Raw genomic sequence first — 19614 nt, forward strand, 5'->3', positions numbered from 1 at the left:
ACTGATTTCCAGAGTGGTTGTACAAGCTTGCAATCCCACCAACAATGGAAGAGTGTTCCTCTTTCTCTACATCCTCGCTAACATCTGTTGTCACCTGAATTTCTGATCTTAACCATTCTGACAGGTGTGAGGTGGAATCTCAGGGTTGTTTTGATTTGCATTTCCCTGATGATTAAGGATGTTGAACATTTTTTTGAGGTGCTTCTCAGCCATTCGATATTCCTCAGTTGAGAATTCTTTGTTTAGCTCTTATTGCCTCTTTCTTTCTGAAAGAAAAGAAAAAGAAAATAGCGCAAGCAACTTTGTTTGGGAAATGATCCCATTTACTATGCCCTCATTTCAAAGAACAGATTTGCATCTTAGAAGTAGATCTTGAAGGAACAAATACAGGAGACTAGAAGATCTTCATCACTAAGCTGAGAGATAGCAGTGAAGCCTAGGAAACAGGATAAACATGGACCATGTAATGGCAGCAGGTGACATTTATTGAATAGTATGTTTAACCCAGCATTGTGGATTATCTGTATTGTTGTGTATGAGATGGAGTCTGTCGTTACCCTCATTTTGAAGAAAAAGTGTCAAGGTATCTAAAAATGTACACAAGGTCATAATACATGTTCTAGCTTTCAGATATGGAACCTGTAAGCAGAAGCCCCTCTTAATTGGTACCCTATGCTGCCCTTAGGAAGTTAAAAATATATTCACTTAGAGGAGCTATTGGCATCAAGCCTTAGTGTTAGTTCTAAGTTGTTTAGAAAATAGTGTAAACAGTCACATAACTCTAAAATTGAAAGAATGAATAGATAACGGTAAGTAGCAGAGTGGTCTATTCCAACAGGCATTAAGTACTGAGTACTGTTGTGCTTCCTATAGAGTATTAATCCTAACACATAGTTTTAAGAGCAAACTCAGCAAGTGAAAACTGAGGTACAAGGTGACAAACACTGTCACTGAAGATTGCAGTAAAATCAGGGCATGGTTAGGGCATGGATTTCTTTTATCTCTCCTGCTGACTCTGGTTTAGCTCCAGTCAGATGCACAGCTATAAATTTGGGTTAATTTAATAGATTCCACTCAGGAGAAGCAAGGGCACCAGGCCATAAAGTTCCAGACTAAAGAGTCATTTTACTAATTTTATTAACATTGTTTTTTTTTTCCCTTATGACAGTTTCTGCAGGATATGGAACCAAGTTGCAGTGACATTAGCTGCCCAAGGGCAATGGAGTAGAAAGATTAAATACATATTTTGATGGGCTTGTTTCACATATATTATGGCCCAGTTTGTTTTTCCCTTTTTCTAAAACTACACGTTGCATATACTAACTGTAGATTTCATATGTAGATATTCTTGACAAATATCAGTAAAACATGTCTAACGCCTAATTGTATATGTCCTTGATATACCCTATTCTTCCTTCCAACCCATTATTTTCTGAGAATCTCAAGCAAGTCCTTTAACTTTGTTTATGATAAAGACAGCATGCCTTTCTTAATCTTGTGCTCCGCAGCACTACCTTATCAATTGCAACCATGTCCATAGCCACCAAGAAGTCATGTCTATGGCTGTTGTAAAGACAGTAAGACAATTGGAGCTCTTGTTTGAGGTGCACCTTATTCTTTCTGAGTGCCTCATTTCCTTAACTCTCCTACCTAAAGTCTATACTAAACCTTTCTACATAATACTGGCAAATCTTCAAGTCCTTTTATACATTGAAGCCAGGTCTCGTAGGTTTGCCTGATCAAGGTCTCTAACACACTACACTAATTCCCTTAGGCTGCTGCAAGTAACACTGTAGAGCTGCCTCTGAAACCTATTTCACCCATAGTTATTAGTAACTATATTGATTTGCTTATTACAGGTTTTCTAAGTGTCTCTTGGTACTATTATAGGTTTATTATAGGTTTTCTAACTATCTTTGGTATTGATTCTTAGTCTGATTCTTTTGCAATCAAATATTTTATTTTGCCGGGGTTTGATAGCTGGAGAGATGCCTGAGCACTGGCTACTCTTGCAGATGACCTAGGTTTGGTTCCTAGCACCCTCATGGCATCTCACAACCAGTCGTAACTGCAGTTTAAGGGGATTTTGTAGGAAACAGCAGAATCTCCAAGGTCTTGAGTGATTGTGTCCGTGACAAGGATATGACCCTGTCATCAACCCAGAGGAAAATGACAAAGCCCTTCCCCACTTGAGATTCATCCCCACCTGTGCCTCACCTGAGATTCAGAGAAATAGCTGAGCTATTACCCACTCCCAGCTCCTAGGCTCTGGGAAATGATAAAACCTTCCTCTGGTCCATGTAGTATGTACAGGAAATGTCCACCATAGCTTTCTCTACCAGATATTTACAGACAGAAGACTGTAGCTCCCTTACACAAAATGCTCCTGCAGGGATGAGTTAAACCTGATTCCTTAAGCCAGCTGCATCCTTGCCTCTTTATTTATCTGTATGCAATAACTGAACTTACTTCAGATAAATTCAATAATGCTGCCTGTTCAACACTGTAAAATAAATATGCTGAGCTTCCAGGGTACTGTGGTTTCTCCATCTTAGAGACCAGACCATCTGACCCCAGATTTTCTCTGTGTCTATGTGTCATTTCTTCATCCCTTTGCCCTAGTCAGGCCTATCTCTGTAGCCATGATGGATGTAGGATCCAATCCCCTCTTCTGTCCAGGAATACACACAATGTACATATATACAGGCAGTTACTCATACTCATAAAATAAAAATAAAAATTTTAAAGCTTTTATTTTACATAAATTAGATTTTTTAATTTGTTGCAATTTGCTTTCACATATACTTTATTTTTTTAAAAAAATAATGATCTATCCCAATTCAAAAGCAATATATACATTCTGCAGTTTTGAGGTAGAGTATGCTTACATATGGCTATAGGGTCACTTATCCAAATCTTATTCATCCTATAAACAATTTTGTTTGACAAAACTGAAAGATATTACATTTTTATTTCTCGCTGTGAGTTTTTACTTCTGTTTTGTTTTGTCAATATCATTTGATATGTAACTTCAGATCACGCTATTAGGAACATTAAAATGTAGATTTAGTATTGCCTACAGTGGATCTCAACTCTTTTAATTTAATTTTTATTCATTATTAGTATGTAGGTTTGTGCAGAAGCTCAGGTGTGTATGATATGTGCACAAGTGTGGCATGTATGTGCTGCAGCACACATGTGGTAAGAGGACAACTATGAGGAGTCTATTCTTGCTTTCATTGTGGCATCTGAACTTCTCATCAGGCTTTCATGACAAATACCCCATCTATTAAAATTTTTGCTGATCCAGAGCTCAGCATTTTTAATTTCTAAATATACTTATTTCTAATTGTGTTTTCTCCTTATGTTGACTTTTGTCTCATATATATATATATATATATATATATATATATATATATATATGTTATATATTGACATATTTTCATATAATACATACTTAAGATCTCCTAAAATTATAGCAATTATAATATTCACTTAAATTCTGTTAAGTTTATCCATATATGCCATTTAATTATTCTTTATTCATTTTAAGTCTTAGCTTTTTCCACTTGGGATCTGAATATTCTCATTAATGTAAAAATTGATAAAATTCCTTTACATAAAGTGAAAAACATTCTGCTTGTAAGGAGTAATTTCATAGGTAGGGAATTTAGGGGCATACATATGTATGTGTGTGCATGTGAGTGTGTGAGTGTGTGTGTGTGTGTGTGTGTGTGTGTGTGTGTGTGTGTATTAACTGCTTTGAAGATATTCCATTTTCCTTTGGCTTCTCATTCTGCTGGTGGATAAAATTTGTTAAAGAACCTTGTTAAAATATGAGTAGTTAAGATATAAAAGCTAAAAATTAGTAGCACCTGGGCACTTACTTTCTGGCCTATTTCTTCTATAACTTATGGGGCTCTCTATGTGTATATACTTAGGGACTCAAATGTCTTTGTTTTTTTATGAGGAAAAGAAAACCTCTGATCTCCAAAGACATCTTTGTAAATCTGATCCCTAAATTATAAATTCACCATGGTGCCTTTACACATGACGCACTGATGTTCCCTCAAAGGGATTTGCCATCAAAGCTTCTTGTCAAACATCTGCCAAGAATGTTTTGACCTCAGGGTAGCTCAGTATTTTGCCAGATTTCCAGAGTTCAGCTGCCATGCTGTTCTTCATGGGCTATTTTGCTTTTTCAGGAATATCTCAAAGGGATCCTGTTTGAAAAAAAAAAAAAAAAAAAAAAAAGATGCCATGCTGTGACATTTTGCTACTCATAAAGAGAACAAGAATGATCTCTGTCTTGTTCTTTTATCTAACTTCAAACAAACACCCAGTTTAAAACCAGAAATAGGGCTGATGAAATCATCAACAGAAAACCTTACCCATCTCACCCACATATTTTCTAGTCTAGAAAGAATCTAATGATAAAGACCTCCTAGGAAGGTTGAGGAGCAAGCCATCTACCAACACACTACACTTCTCATTCTCCACCTCTGAAATATGATTGTTAGTGTCTGGCTTCCCTGTTAGAAATACCAAGCTCATAATGATTAAGAAGGCTTATAAAGGCAGGGCATCACCACAGATTTACTGTGATTCTTTACCACCTGTAGTGACATGGGCAGGTGGTATGACACATAAACTCTCACGGTCAACCAAACAGCCAAACATGCTATTTTTATTACAGAATAAAGAAGAAATAATGTATATATAGTTCTAAATGCTATGAATTACATTTAAATTTCTCCGAGATATACTTTTTTCTAATTCCTAAATCTACATAAGGTATTTAGAACAAAAATTGCATGTATGTGCAATTTTAAAATTTAGAGTGGTTCTAAAACTGATTGTGACCTAGAGCCTTGTCACAAGAGGTAGGAATTTCCATTCATGGCGAAGTTGACTGTTTTCCTCTGTGTGGTTAGTAGATGCTGGGGCACCTGCAGTGCAGGAGGAGAGATGAGGGTTCTCAAAGAGGATGTGTCTCCAAGTGTTGCCACTATCCCCTCAGGACTACATTTCCAGACACCATCACTCAACCGAGAAAAGAATAATAGCTTATTAATTTAGAATAGAACTCACACAGAAACCCTTCCACAGTTGTAGTTAGCTATCTTGTCAAGAAGAGAGTCGGGAAAAAAATTGTTTGTCTCCTAAAAGCAGCACATCAGACTCTTGTACCTTGAAGGTCTCCCTCATTAGAACTACTGTACTTTATCTAAGCACACTGTACATTCTCATTTCCCAGCATTGAGTTCTCTTGTTTTGACTGGTCTTTAAAGCAAATGTATCCCCTTCTTTATCATGCCTATAATGAGCTAAAATTTCTAAGCCTTTGGCCAGATCTCCAACTGTACAAAGATACAATCGGGTAAGTAACTGGATGGTGTTCTAAGCAGATAGGATAGGAACACAATGGCCCCAAAGGTAGAACTGGAGCCCCTGGAGCCTCTGTTACCTAGTAGTCGTCATTTTCCCTCATTCTGGTCCCTAGATTCAGTGGCTTAAACTGCAAAATAAAACCCCTTTCATATTTGACATGAAAGTTGCAGGAAACTTATTTTCCTTCAGGAGTTTACACAGGTGCTTAGATGAGTGGGTGGATCTGTTCTTGTTAGGGTAAAGAGCTTTGTCCGTTCTTTCTCCTTCGCTTTTATTCAGAAGTCTTTATTTGTGGGGTATTTATTTTTTCATTCTTCTTTTGGCTAACTGGAGAGAAAGTGTTACTAACATTGTCTAAAGAATACATTTTTGTTAGCTTTTGAGTAAGGAATACCAGAATAGCACTTGCTGCCAAGCCCGAAGATCTGAGTTCAACCCAGGAACCACATGATGGTAGGAGAGGACCTACCCTTCCCACCTCGCAAATGCTTGTTATTGAAAAGTAATAAAAAAATGTATTTTAAACTAAGCCATTCAATTATAAATGTATTAATCTCTAATTTAATCATATCTTGACACATTGTAAAAGATGCCAACTGACGCTCATCTTATTTCCATGGAACTAACACTCTTCTAATGTAATATGTTCTTGGATTCTTCTAAATTACTGCCTCATTTAAGTGCGACATTAGCCTTGAGCAATAAATCCTCTACTAATAAAATGTACTAAAATATGTACTCAGGTGCTTAGGAAGTACATTTGAAATGGTATACTGAGAAAGATTAACAATAACCTAGGCCATATCAGACTGTTTTAGAACACCTTTAGACCTTGGCTATTATGTTGTTTCTCTAGCATCAAACAGTGGACTGGATTTTTCTATGAATTTTTCTTCTCTTTTGACTCTTTGTATTTCAGAAGCAGAATAATCATAACTCTTTTTTTAAAACAAGATTTCCTTTAAATTATTTTAAATTATTTATTTTAAATTATGTGTACATGTATATTCATGTGAGTTCTGGTGCCTATGGAGACCAGGGGTCCCAGATCCCTGAAGCTGGAATTATAGTTGATCCTGAATCACCAAATTTAGGTCATCTGAAAGAGCAGTACATACTCTAATCATTGAACCATCTTTCCATCCCATTATCCTTTTGAATAATGAAATGATGTCTTAGTTTAAAGATTAAACTGGCAACAAATCTCATAATCAAATATGTTGCAAATTATGAGTATGAAATCATTTTATACAGCACAGAAAAGAAATGAGCTACTTACCAGATGCCTAATAAATGTGCATGCTTGGAAAAGGTAAGGGCAGGTTGTTGTGTTGATAACATTTCAGTAACGTGTTCAAATTATAAACACATCATTATAAACATTGTTTTCACAGCATAGTCATAGGCTTAATTTTTTTCAAAAACCTACTTTTAGTAAGTGTTCTTAAACGCTTTAACCTCCCTTCTGGCCACCATCCACCAGAAGTAGTGGACAGGAAAGATTAATAGAGCAAAGAAAAATATGGACCTGTCCAGAAATATTTCTTTTGAACAAATCCAATCTGCATTGTCAGGATATCAGCAGTTCAGTTCACATGAATCAGCTGTGGTAGCTTGATCCACTCTCACACAGCATTCATGAATCTGCAATGGCAGGTTGAACCAGAAGAAACTGCAAGGCTCAAGTCCACAGAAGTGGTAAGAAGCTGCCAGAACACCACCAGAGCTTCTTTGGGGGCATTTCTCTCTATGAAGTCATGACAAATGATGAGCAGCAAAGAAGGGTATGGTGCATCAATACAACCCAGGATTATAAATGAAAACCAACATCAGCAAAGGCCAACAGTGGCTAGTAAAGAATGGCAAGACATAACAATACCATCCAGCGCTGTTCACTGTCCATTGGGTTATATTTATACCCTTTCCAAATATCACTTGTTTTCTTAAGCATCTGCTCTAGCAAAACATCACATGTTCTTTTCTCCAGGCTGCCTCCAGAAAAACACCAGGAACCTGTTCTTAGTAAAACATCCTCCCATGTGTGTACTTCAGTAAAAACATCCTCTCATAAGACAGATGAGTCATTTAGGAGTGAGAGGGATACATAGTGAAACCCTATAAAACAAAACAAGATCAGCAATGGTTACCTCCAACCCCAAAAGTTGTGATTATGTATTGCTAGAACTGCCCTTAAGGTTTTATATTAGTATACTCCCTTAACTTAACTTCATTATTACAGAATATCAAAATTAGTAAACCATTCATGTTAAGAAAAATTGTTGTGGTAGTTTGAATGAGCCTCCACAGACTCTAAGTTTAAATACTTTGCCCCAACCTAGTGGAATGGAACTATTTGGGAAGGCTTAGGAGGTATGGCCTTGTTGGAGGTATGTCAATAGGATCAGGTTTTAAGGTTTCAAAAGCCCACACCATTCCCAGCTAGCTCCCTTTGTGTGCCCCCTGCATACTCCAGGTCCTTGCTTGCTGCCTGCTGCCATGTTCCCCACCACGATGATCCTGGATGCTACCTCTAAAACCAAATATAAGCCTCAAAGTACATGCTTTCTTTTATGAATTGTTGCCTTGGTTATGGTGTTCTTACCCAAAACTGGAAAGTAACTAAGAAATTATTGGAAAACTAAGACAACTTGGGACAATCTAAGCCAATTATTATTTTGATTAATTTTCTACTGCAAAACAAACTAGCATTTCTATCCGTACGTTGCTGTCACAATCTGGGGATTCCCTGCCTTCGGGAACTCCCTATCCCATCCTGCCTCCACCTGCTTCTATGACGGTGTTTCCCAACCCATCCACCCACTCCCAACTCCCCACCCTGGCATTCCCCTGTAATGGAAAATCCAGCCTTCACAGAACCAATGACCTTTCCTCCATTTATGCTCAACAAGGACAACCTCTGCAACTGGAGTAATGTGTACTCTTTGGTTGGTGGTTTAGTCCCTAGGAGCTCTGCAGGTCTGGTTGGTTGATATTGTTGATACTCCTATGGGGTGGTAAACCCCCTCAGCTCCTTCAGTCCTTTCTCTAACTTCTGCATTGGGGACCCCGTGCTCAGTCCAATGGTTGGCTGCAAGCATCCACCTCTGTATTTGTCAGGATCTGGAAAAGCCTCCCAGGAGACTATCAGGCTCCTGTCTGTCAGCAAGAACGTTTTGGCATCTACACTAGTGTCTGGGTTTGGTGACTGTATATGGGATGGACCCCAGGTGGGACAGTTTCTGGATGGCCTCTCCTTCAGTCCTTCCTCCCATGAGTATTTTCTTCCCCCTTCTAAGAGGGACCGAAGCATCCATATGTTGGTCTTCCTTCTTAAGCTACATGTGGTTGATGAGTTGTATCTTGAGTATTCTGAGCTTTTGGGCTAATATACACTTATCAGTGAGTGCATACCATGTGTGTTCTTTTGTGATTTGGTTACCTCACTCAGGTTTGTATTTTCTAGTTCTATCCATTTACTTAAGAATTTCATGAATTCATTGTTTTTAATAGCTGAGTAGTACTCCATTGTGTAAATGTACCACATTTTCTGTATCCATTCCTCTGTTGAAGGACATCTGGGTTCTTTCCAGCTGTATGACTATTATAAATAAGGCTACTATGAACATAATGGAGTAGGTGTCCTTGCTATATGTTGGAGAATCTTTTGGTTATATGACCAGGAGTGGTAGAGTGGGTACTGAGGTAATAATATGCCTATTTTCTGAGGAGCTGCCACACTGATTTATAGAGTGGTTGTACCAGCTTGCAATACCAGCAACAATGAAGAAGTGTTCCTCTTTCTCCACATCCTCACCAGCTTCTGCTGTCACCTGAGATTTTGATCTTAGCCATTCTGACTGATGTGAGGTGCAATCTCAGGGTTGTTTTGATTTGTGTTTCCCTGATGATTAAAGATGTTGAACATTTTTTCAGGTCTTTCTCAGCCATTCGGTATTCCTCAGTTGAGAATTCTCACTTTAGCTCTGTTCCCCATTTTTCTTTTTTTTTCCAAAAGTTTTATTCATATTTTATTTTATTTGGTTAAGGTTTTGTCTACAGAGCTGTTTGTAGCAATGGAGAGCAGAGGAGGGACTCAAATCCTCTGGATCACCAGTTAGAGGTGGTTGAAAAACTCTCCTGTGTGCTGAGAACTTAACCAGGGTTCTCTGAGTGAGCTGTAACTGCTTCTGCAACTGAGTTCCCACAAACTGAATCTTAAAAAAAAATAAAACTCTTCATTATCTGTTCCTTCTCCAATGACTTAAAATTTGTGCTTGATTTATCCTTTGTTCTGGGCCCCAGTCATATCTTCTGCATAGTCCAATGCAGACAGGTTTCTCTGAAGAAACTCGGGTTTGTCTGTCCTTAGGGACAGCACCTACATTAAATCCCAGTTTCCAAGTCATCAGACAAAAATCATACTAAACATTAACAGAGTCAAGGAGACTGTCCCAGAGTCCAGTGCTACCTATCCCCCACCCACCATTTTAACAAATTACATCTGTTTTGAATCCTGATCCACCATCCTGCCTTTTCCCTGATTCACTATAAATGTTCCAGCAATACTGTACTCTAACCAGAAATCAGTGGTAACAACACTGGATATAGCTGTTGGAAGACAGGTGTTGGTCATAGCTGTCCATCACCTAAACTCACTTTAGGTGTTTGAGTGAGGGCTCCAAGAAACACTGTGTGCAGGAGCCAGGAAGTGACATGTTTCATCCACCAAGTGGGGATGAGACTCCATCATTGACTTCCACCCTGAGGTCTCAGAGACCTCAGAAGCATGAAGTGCAATGAAATCCAGGGCCTGAGTCTTCAGCTGCACTGTGCTGTGGAGGTCAGCCAGGATGAGAGTGTGGGCAGCATTCTCTACAGAGAGGTTCCTGGAGAGGGCATCCTCACACAGAACCTTCAGGCCCTCCAGGCCATACTTGTAAGCAGCTGTCAACACATCAGTGGCCATGGAGTGGCTGTGGAGGTTTGATGCCTTCCCAGTGTAAATGAAGTCCATCATCTCCTTAAAGACTTTGGGATCCAGGTCATGGATCTCAGTGGGGTTTGCTAGTCTCTCCTCCATTTCATGTTCAAACATGGCTCTGAAAACTGGAGAGTGAGCTGCTAGGATTGCTTTGTGAGCCCTGAATTCATGGCCAGCTACCAACAGGCAGCAGTATGTGAAGAGGGAATTCTCCCACAGCTCCCCTAGGTCATCTGTCAACAGGTGCTTTGGATGCTTGATTGCAGGTGTTATGTTCTCCCCAGGCATGCCAAAGATGGCTCCTACTACGCTCACCTTGTAGCAGAGGGCGAGCTTGTTTTCAGGGAGAAACCAACATCGATAAGAGAGGAAGAAATCTCCAAGGATGAACTTTTTGAATCCCCTGTATTGGTTTTTTTGAAACCTAGTGACATTGATGCTCGTCATACATTGATATTTCTCTCCTTGGGAAGTTGCAATCCAGAACTCATACTTTGCCCATACTGGGCTCTCTGGACAGCTGAGCAACTCCAGGAAAACTGACAGGTAATATTCACTTACTTCATCAACCCCATTTGGCTGTAGTCTCAAACACCATGTCACTTTGTCATTGGCCTCTAATGAGAAGACTGGGTTTGTAATCCTTCTCCTAATTCTCTCCATGCAAAGTGAAAAATTGCTGATGGTCCACACGTAGCAGAATTCCTTAACCCTGATATGTGTGTAGCCCCAGTTGTTGGCTTCCATGTCCTTTGACATTTCTGCTGGATGTAGAGTGGAGGTTAAAGTTGATTTAGTCCACAAAGTTTGAAGTCTCAGGTGTTCTGCAATATATACAGGAATCCTGCAGAATTAGGTTTAATGCCAGCGAAGAAATGGACTTGCTAGTATGATGAGAGCAAGCAGGCCAAGAGACCTGTTCCCCATTTTTCAATAGGGTTATTTGGTTCTCTCCAGTCTAACTTCTTGAGTTCTTTGTATATATTGGATACTAGCCCTCTATCTGGTGTAGAATTGGTAAAAATCTTTTCCCAATGTCTTGGTTGCCATTTTGTCCTAGTGATGGTGTCCTTTACCTTACAGAAGCTTTGAAATTTTATGAGGCCCTATTTGTAGATTCTTGATCTTAGAGCATAAGCCATTGGTGTTCTGTTCAGGAAAATTTCCCCTGTACCCATGTGTTCAAGGCTCTTCCCCACTTTCTCTTCTATTAGTTTCAGTGTCTCTGGTTTTATGTGGAGCATGTTGATCCACTGGGACTTGAGCTTTGTACAAAGAAATAAGAATGGATCCATAGCATGCCAGTTTCGATCTGTGCCTGGAGCACACCCTGTGCCACAGCTCTGGGAAGCTGGTCTCCCAAGAGTGCAGACACACATCTGAGCATAGGTAGGACCACCACTTCTCCACAGAGGGACCAACCTGGAGTCCTCAGGATGCAGGAACAGAGGAGAAGGCTATGACAGGATCCTTTTGTTGTACCATTTGTTTAAAATGCTGTCTTTTGTCCACTCCATTGTTTTACCTCCTTTGTGACCATAAGTGTATGGGTTCATTTCTGGGTCTTCAGTTCTGTTCCATGGGATCTACCAGCCTGTCTCTTTACTAAAACCATACAGTTTTTTTGACTATTGCTCTGTAGTACAGCTTGAGGACGAGGATGGTGATTTACTTAGAAGTTCTTTTATTACTGAGAATAGTTTTCACTATCTTGGATTTTTGTTATTCCAAATGAATTTGCAAATGGCTTTTTCTAACTCTATGAAGAATTGAGTTGGAATTTTGATGGGGTTGCATTGAATCTGTAGATTGCTTTTGGCAAGATGGCCATTTTTACTATATTAATCCTGCCTATCCATGACCATGGGAGATCTTTCCATATTCTGAGGTCTTTGTCCATTTCTTTCTTCAGAGACTTGAAGTTCTTGTCATACAGATCTCTCACTTGCTTGATTAGAGTTACCCCAAGATATGTTATATTACTTGTGACTATTGTAAAGGGTGTTGTTCCCCAAATTCCTTTCTCAGCCTGTTTATTCTTTAAGTATAGGAAGGCTACTGATTTGTTTGAGTTAATTTTATATCCAGCCACTTTGCTGAAATTGTTTATCAGCTGTACGAGTTCTCTGGTGGAATTTTTGGGGTCACTTAAGTGTACTATCATATCATCTGCGAACAGTGATATTTTGACATCTTCATTGCAAATTTGTATGATCTCCTTTTGTTGTCTAATTGCCCTGGCTAGGACTTCAAGTACTATATTGAATATGTAGGGAGAGAGTGGGTAGTCTCATCTAGTCCCTGATTTTAGTGGGATTGCTTCAAATTTCTCTCCATTTACTTTGATGTTGGCTACTGGTTTGCTGTAGATTGGTTTTACTATGTTTAGGTGTGGGCATTGAATTCCTGACATTTCCAGGAATTTTAACATGAAAGGTTGTTACATTTTGTTAAATGTTTTTTCAGCATCTTCTGAAATGATCGTTTGCTTTCTTTCCTTGAATTTGTTTGTATAGTGGATATGTTGATAGATTTCCATATATTGAACCATTCCTGCATCCCTGGGATAAAGCTTACTTGATCATGATGGATGATTTTTTTTTTCTATGTGTTCTTGGATTCTGTTGGCAAGAATTTTATTGAGTATTTTTACATTAATATCCATAAGGGAAATTGATCCGAACTTCTCTTTCTTTGTTGGGTCTTTGTGTGGTTTAGATATCAGAGTAATTGTGGCTTCATAGAATGAACTNGGTAGAGTACTTTCTGTTTCTATTTTCTGGAATAGTTTGAGGAGTATTGGAATTAGCTCTTCTTTGAAGTTCTGGTAGAATTCTTCACTAAACCCATCTGGTCCTGAGCTTTTTTGGGTTGGGAGACTGTTAATGACTGTTTCTATTTCTTTGGGGGATATGGGATCGTTAAGCTGATCCTGATTTAACTTTGGTACCTGATATCAGTGTAGAAAATGTCCATTTTATCCAGGTTTTCCAATTTTGTTGAGGGTTTTGTAGTAGGATCGGATGATGTTTTGGATTTCCTCAGATTCTGTTGTTATTTCCCCTTTTTCATTTCCGTTTTGTTAATTAGGATATTGTCCCTGTGCNCTCTAGTTAGTCTGGCTATGGGTTTATCTATCTTGTTGATTTTCTCAAAGAATCAGCTCCTGGTTTGGCTGATTCTTTGTATAATTCTTTTGTTTAATTGATTTCATCCCTGGGTTTGATTATTTCTGATGGTCTACTCCTTTTGGGTCTATGTCCTTCCTTTTGTTCTATAGCTTCTAGGTGTGCTGTCAAGCTGCTAGTGTATGATCTCTCCAGTTCCTTTTTGGAGCTATGATTTTTCCTCATATGACTGCTTTCATTGTGTCCCATAAGTTTGGTTATGTTGTGGTTTCATTTTCATCAAACTTTAAAAAGTCTTTAATTTCTTTATTCTTCCATGACCAAGTTATCATTGAGTAGAGTGTTGTTCAGCTTCCATGTGTATGTGGGCTTTCTATTATTTATGTTGTTATTGAAGACCAGCCTTAGTCTGTGGTGATCTGATAGGATGCATAGGATAATTTCAATATATTTGTATCTGTTGAGGTCAGTTTTGNAGAAGGTACCATGAGGTGCTGAGAATAAGGTATATCCTTTTGTTTTAGGACAAAATGTTCTATAGATATCTGTTAAATCCATTAGGTTCATAACTTCTGTTAGTTTCACTATGTCTCTGATTAGTTTCTGTTTCTATGATCTGTCCATTGATAAGAGTGAGGTGTTGAAGGCTCCCACAGTTATTGTGTTCAGTGCAATGTGTGCTTTGAGCTTTACTAAAGTTTCTTTAATGAATGTGGCTGCCCTTGCATTTGGAGCATAACTGTTCAGAATTGAGAGTTCATCTTGGTAGATTTCACATTTGATGAGTATAAAGTGCCCCTCCTTGTCTTTTTTGATAACTTTAGGTTGAAAGTCGATTTTATTTGATATTAGAATGGCTACTCCAGTTTGTTTCTTGGGACCATTTGCTTGGAAAATTGTTTTCTAGGCTTTTACTCTGAGGTACTGTCTGTCTTTGTCCCTGAGGTGGGTTTGCTGTATGCAGCAAAATGTTGTGTCCTGTTTATATAATCAGTCTGTTAGTCTATTTCTTTTTATTGGGGAATTGATTCCATTCATATTAAGCGATATTAAGGAAAAGTAATTGCTTCCTGTTATTGTTTGTTAGAGGTGGAATAATGTTTGTGTGGCTATCTTCTTTTGGGTGTTTTGAAACAAGATTACCCTCTTGCATTTCTAGGGTTTAGCTTCCTTCCTTGTGTTGGAATTGTCCACCGATTATCTTTTGTAGGGCTGAATTTGTCGAAAGATACTGTATAAATTTGGTTTTGTCATGGAATATCTTGGTTTCTCCATCTATGGTAATTGAGAGTTTTGCTGGGTATAGTAGCCTGCGGCATTTGTGCTCTCTACAGGTCTGTATGACTTCTGCCCAGGATCTTTTAACTTTCATAGTCTCTGGTGAGAAGTCTGGTGTAATTCTGAAAGATCTACCTTTATATATTACTTGACCTTTTTCCCTTACTGCTTTTAATATTCTATCTTTGATTTGTGCTTTTGGTGTTTTGATGATTATGTAATGGGAGGAATTTTTTTCTGGTCCCATCTATTGGGAGTTCTGTAGGCTTCTTGCATGTTCATGGGCATCTCTTTCTTCTATAATTTTGTTGAAGAGATTTACTGGCCCTTTAAGTTGGGAATCATCACTCTCTTCTATACCTATTATCCTTAGGTTTTGCCTTCTTTTGTGTCCTGGATTTCCTGCATGTTTTGGGTTAGGACCTTTTTGCTTTTTGCATTTCCTTTTACTATGTGTCAATGTTTTCTATGATATCTTCTGCACCAGAGCTTCTCTTTTCTATCTCTTGTATTCTGCTGGTAATGCTTGCATCTATAACTCCTGATCTCTTTCCTAGGTTTTCTATCTCCAATGTTGTCTTCCTTTGTGTTTTTTTATAGTTCCATTTTTAGATCCTGGATGGTTTTATTCAATTGCTTCACCTGTTTGGTTGTGTTTTCCTCTAATTCTTTAAGGTTTTTTTGTGTTTCCTCTTTTAGGACTTCTACCTGTTTACCTGTTTTCACCTGTATTTTTTAAAAGGAATTATTTATGTCCTTCTTATAATCCTATGTCCTCATTATGAGAAGTAATTTTAAATTGGAGTCTTTCTTTTCTGGTGTGATGGGGTATCCAGGACTTGCTGTGGTGGGAGAACTGGGTTCCAATGATGCCATGTAAGCTTGGTTTTTGTTGCTTATGTTCTTGTGCTTGCCTCTTGCCATCTGATTATCTCTTGTGCTACCTGCCCTTGCTCTCTCTGACAGGAGGATGTCCCTCCTGTGATCCTGGTTGTGTCAGAACTATTCAGAGTCCTGTTGACTCTGGGATCCTGTGATTCTGGGGTCCTGGGATCCTGAGATCCTGTTGTTTTAGAGCTAGGAGTCAAGTTTTCTCTGCCTGTTGCAGGGTTGGGGGGGGGCAAAACCCTCAATATGCTCCAGGTACACATGCAAGCTGGAAGGAACCTGTGCCTCTGGTTGTGCAGTGGTTTATATTTCTCTGGTTCCTGTGGGGCTCCCAGTTATTCTGGGTGTTGGGAAAGATGTTGTGGCCTCTGCTGTGATCTTGAGTGTGTCAGATCTCCAGTGTTTATGGGTGTGTCTGATCTCCTGGGAGTCGAGCTTCCTCTGTTATCCTGTGATCTTATGATCCTGGCTGTTTCAGAGCACCTGAGAATTAGGCTCCCTTTGGGTATTTTAAGAGTGGGTGGAGAGTTATCACCCTAGGTCTGTTCCAGGTATAGATTTAGACCAGAAGTATTCTGTGCCACTGTCTGGCTGGGGGTTCCTGAATCCCTTGATCCATGGGAAATCAGTTACTCCAGGTGTTGGCGCAGATGTTGTGGCCTCCTCACCTGTGATCCTGGTATGTTAGAGCACCTGAGAGTCAAGCTTCCTTTGGGTGTTGTGGGACTTGGTGCGGAGCCAGTGACCATGGTCTGCTCTGGTTAGAGGCTCAGACCAGAAGGACTAGAAATTACTTAATAACAACACAGTGTTTCTCCCCCATCTTTGATCATTTATTTCCCTGATAAAAGACATATATTTATATTTACAATAAGTCTTGCTTGCCCTCTATGTTATTAGAATCTACTTTCCTATTGATAACCACAAGTTATTGTTTACTACTTATTATGTTTCACCTGGTCTGCCTTTAACTCCAATTGTCTAGTTCTCAGGACCATGTTTTCATGGTTGACCTCACACATGGCAGCTTCCTCCTCCTGCACCTTCTTCTCCTCCTCACGGTTCTTCTCAGACCCAAAGCCAGGGAAACTTAAACCTCACTTATGTCTCTTCTGCCCAGCTATTAGCTGTTTGCATCTTTATTTGCCAATCAAAAACAACTTGGGGCAGGGTCACAGGTCTATGTGCAGACTCTAGGTCTTGGGGGCCTGCATGTAGCATTAAAATACACAGTAAAAGACAAAAACCTCAACATATTTGGGCATCATTTACTACATATTAATTTAGATGTGTCCATTTTGTACTATACACTTTGCTTTAGGGATATGCAGATAAAATAATAATGCTGAACATAGTGGAGTGTAGTGGCTATTCCTGGTTGTCAACTTGACTATATTTGAAATGAACTACAATCCAGAATTGGAAGGCTCACCAGTGAACCTAATCTGGAGACTGGGAGATAGAAGTTTCTGATCTGGATCTTGGTATGGAGATCTTGAGACACAGTGGTGATTGAATCCAGAAGATTAAGACAGGGAGATCTCCGAGTCCAAGATCATCTGGGATTAAAGGTGTGGTGGCACACACCTTTAATCTGGGCTACACCTTCTGCTGGGGACCATATAAGCACATTGGAAGAAGGGAGTCTGTCTCTTGCTCTTTCGCCTTCTTGCGGTGTGGGACTCGGCAACTGCTAGATCCTTGGACTTCCATTCACAGCTACTACTGAACCATTGTTGGGATTTGGACTGCAGACTGTAAGTCATCAATAAATTCCTTTACTATATAGAGACTATCTGCAAGTTCTGTGACTCTAGAGAACCCTGACTAATACATGGAGCATGCCTATACTCCTAACATGGGTGCCTAAGGCAGGAGGATCACCATAGACTCAATGTTAGCCAGGGTATACATAGCAACACTTTGTTTCAAGAAAGAAAAAAGAGAGAGACCAGTCTGCACAGGACAGCTCGTGGGCTGGAGAAGCCACATAGCTTCTGAGACAGGGCCCTTTTCGGGCCTTCATCTTCAGCCAGGTGGTAGAACTGAGTTCCAGACCTCTACACCCTTTCCCCGCCAGAGGAGAGTTGGCCTCCAGGGAGGGCTCTGACCACTGAGACTCAGGAGAGTGTTGGACTCCCAGGAGTGCTGTCAGAGGCTAACAGAATCAGAGGAGGAACAAGAGACAGCCAGAGACAGCTATAACAACTAACACCAGAGATTACCAGACTGTGAAAGGCAAATGTAAGAATCTTACTAACAGAAACCAAGACCACTCAGCATCATCAGAACCTAGCACTCCTACCACAGTGAGCCCTGGGAACCCCAACACACCCAAAAAGCAAGATTCAGATTTAAAATGATTATCTCATGATGCTGGTAGATGATTTTAAGAAGGAAATTAATAACTCACTTAAAGAAATACAGGAGAACACGGCTAAACAGGTAGAAGGCCTTAAAAAGGAAGCACAAAAATCCCTTAAAGAATTACAGGAAAACATAACCAAACAGGTGATGGAGTTGAACAAAACCATCCAAGATTTAAAAAGGGAAGTAGAAACAATAAAGAAAATGCAAAGGGAGACAATTCTGGAGATAGAAATCCTAAGAAAGAAATCAGGAACCATAGATGTGAGCATCAGCAACAGAATACAAGAGAACAAAGAGAGAATCTCAAGTGCAGAAGATTCCACAGAGAACATGGACACAACAATCAAAGAAAATGCAAAATGCAAAGAGATCCTAACTCAAAACATCCAGGAAATCCAGGACACAATGAGAAGACCAACCTACGGATAATAGGAGTAAATGAGAATTAAGATTTTCAACTTAAAGGGCCATCAAATATCTTCAACAAAATTATAGAAGAAAACTTCCCAAACCTAAAGAAAGAGATGCCCATGAAGATACAAGAAGCCTACATAACTCCCAATAGACAGGACCAGAAAAGAAATTCCTCCAGGCACATAATAATCAGAAAAACAAATGCACTAAATAAAGACAGAATACTAAAAGCAGTAAGGGAAAAAGGTCAAGTTACATATANAGGCAGGCCTATTAGAATTACTCCAGACTTCTCATCAGAGACTATGGACGCCAGAAGATCCTGAACAGATGTTACACAGACACCAAGAGAACACAAATGCCAGCTTAGGCTTTTATACCCAGCAAAACTCTCAATTACCATGGATGGAGAAACCAAAGTATTCCATCACAAAATCAAATTCACACAATATCTTTCCACAAAGCCAGCCCTTCAGAGGATAATAAAGGGAAAACACCAACACAAGGATCAAAACTATGCCCTACAAGAAGCAAGAAAGTAATCCTTCAACAACCTTAAAAGAAGACAGCCACAAGAACAGAATTCCAAACCTAACAACAAAAATAACAGGAAGCAACAGTTACTTTCCTTTAATATCTCTTAATATCATCGGACTCAATTCCCCAATAAAAAGACATAGATTAACAGACTGGCTATATAAACAGGACCCAACATTTTGCTGCTTACAGGAAACCCACCTCAGGGAAAAAGACAGACACTAGCTCAGAGTGAAAGGATGGAAAACAAACAGAAGTGGATGCTCACAGTCATCTATTGAATGGAATACAGGGCCCACAATGAAGGAGCTAGAGAAAGTACCCAAGGAGCTAAAGGGGTCTGCAACCCTATAGGAGGACCAACAATATGAACTACCAAGTACCCCCCAGAGCTTGTGTCTCTAGGTGAATATGTAGCGTCCCTAGTAGTCCATCAAATGGAAGAGAGGCACTTAGTCTTGCAAAGATTATATGCCCCAGTACAGGGGAATGCCAGGGCCAGGAAGCAAGATTGGGTGGGTTGGGGAGCAGGGCAGGGTGGCAGGGAGGGTATAGGGGACTTTTGGGATAGTATTTGAAATGTAGATGAAGAAAATATCTAAAAAAATAATAATAATAATAGCAAAC

At 39.4% G+C, this 19614-nt stretch overlaps 2 protein-coding genes across 3 annotated transcripts in view; one reads left to right on the forward strand and one right to left on the reverse strand.

The window, feature by feature from the left end:
- The window catches only part of Acyp2 (acylphosphatase 2), a 147255-nt gene that overhangs the window by 94973 nt on the left and 32668 nt on the right, over nucleotides 1-19614 (forward strand). The gene's annotated exons all lie outside the window — the stretch shown is intronic.
- Nucleotides 10015-11148, reverse strand: LOC110330610 (TD and POZ domain-containing protein 5-like). The gene has a single exon (XM_021210849.1). The coding sequence runs from the start codon at nucleotides 11129-11131 to the stop codon at nucleotides 10049-10051; it is 1083 nt and encodes a 360-aa protein (XP_021066508.1). The 5' UTR covers nucleotides 11132-11148; the 3' UTR covers nucleotides 10015-10048.

The sequence above is a fragment of the Mus pahari genome, chromosome 13, assembly GCF_900095145.1.
Source record: "Mus pahari chromosome 13, PAHARI_EIJ_v1.1, whole genome shotgun sequence".
NCBI lineage: Eukaryota > Metazoa > Chordata > Mammalia > Rodentia > Muridae > Mus > Mus pahari.

Excerpts from the sequence above, each read along its gene's own strand:
- LOC110330610 (XM_021210849.1), bottom strand. The coding sequence starts at position 11,131 with ATGTCAAAGGACATGGAAGCCAACAACTGGGGCTACACACATATCAGG.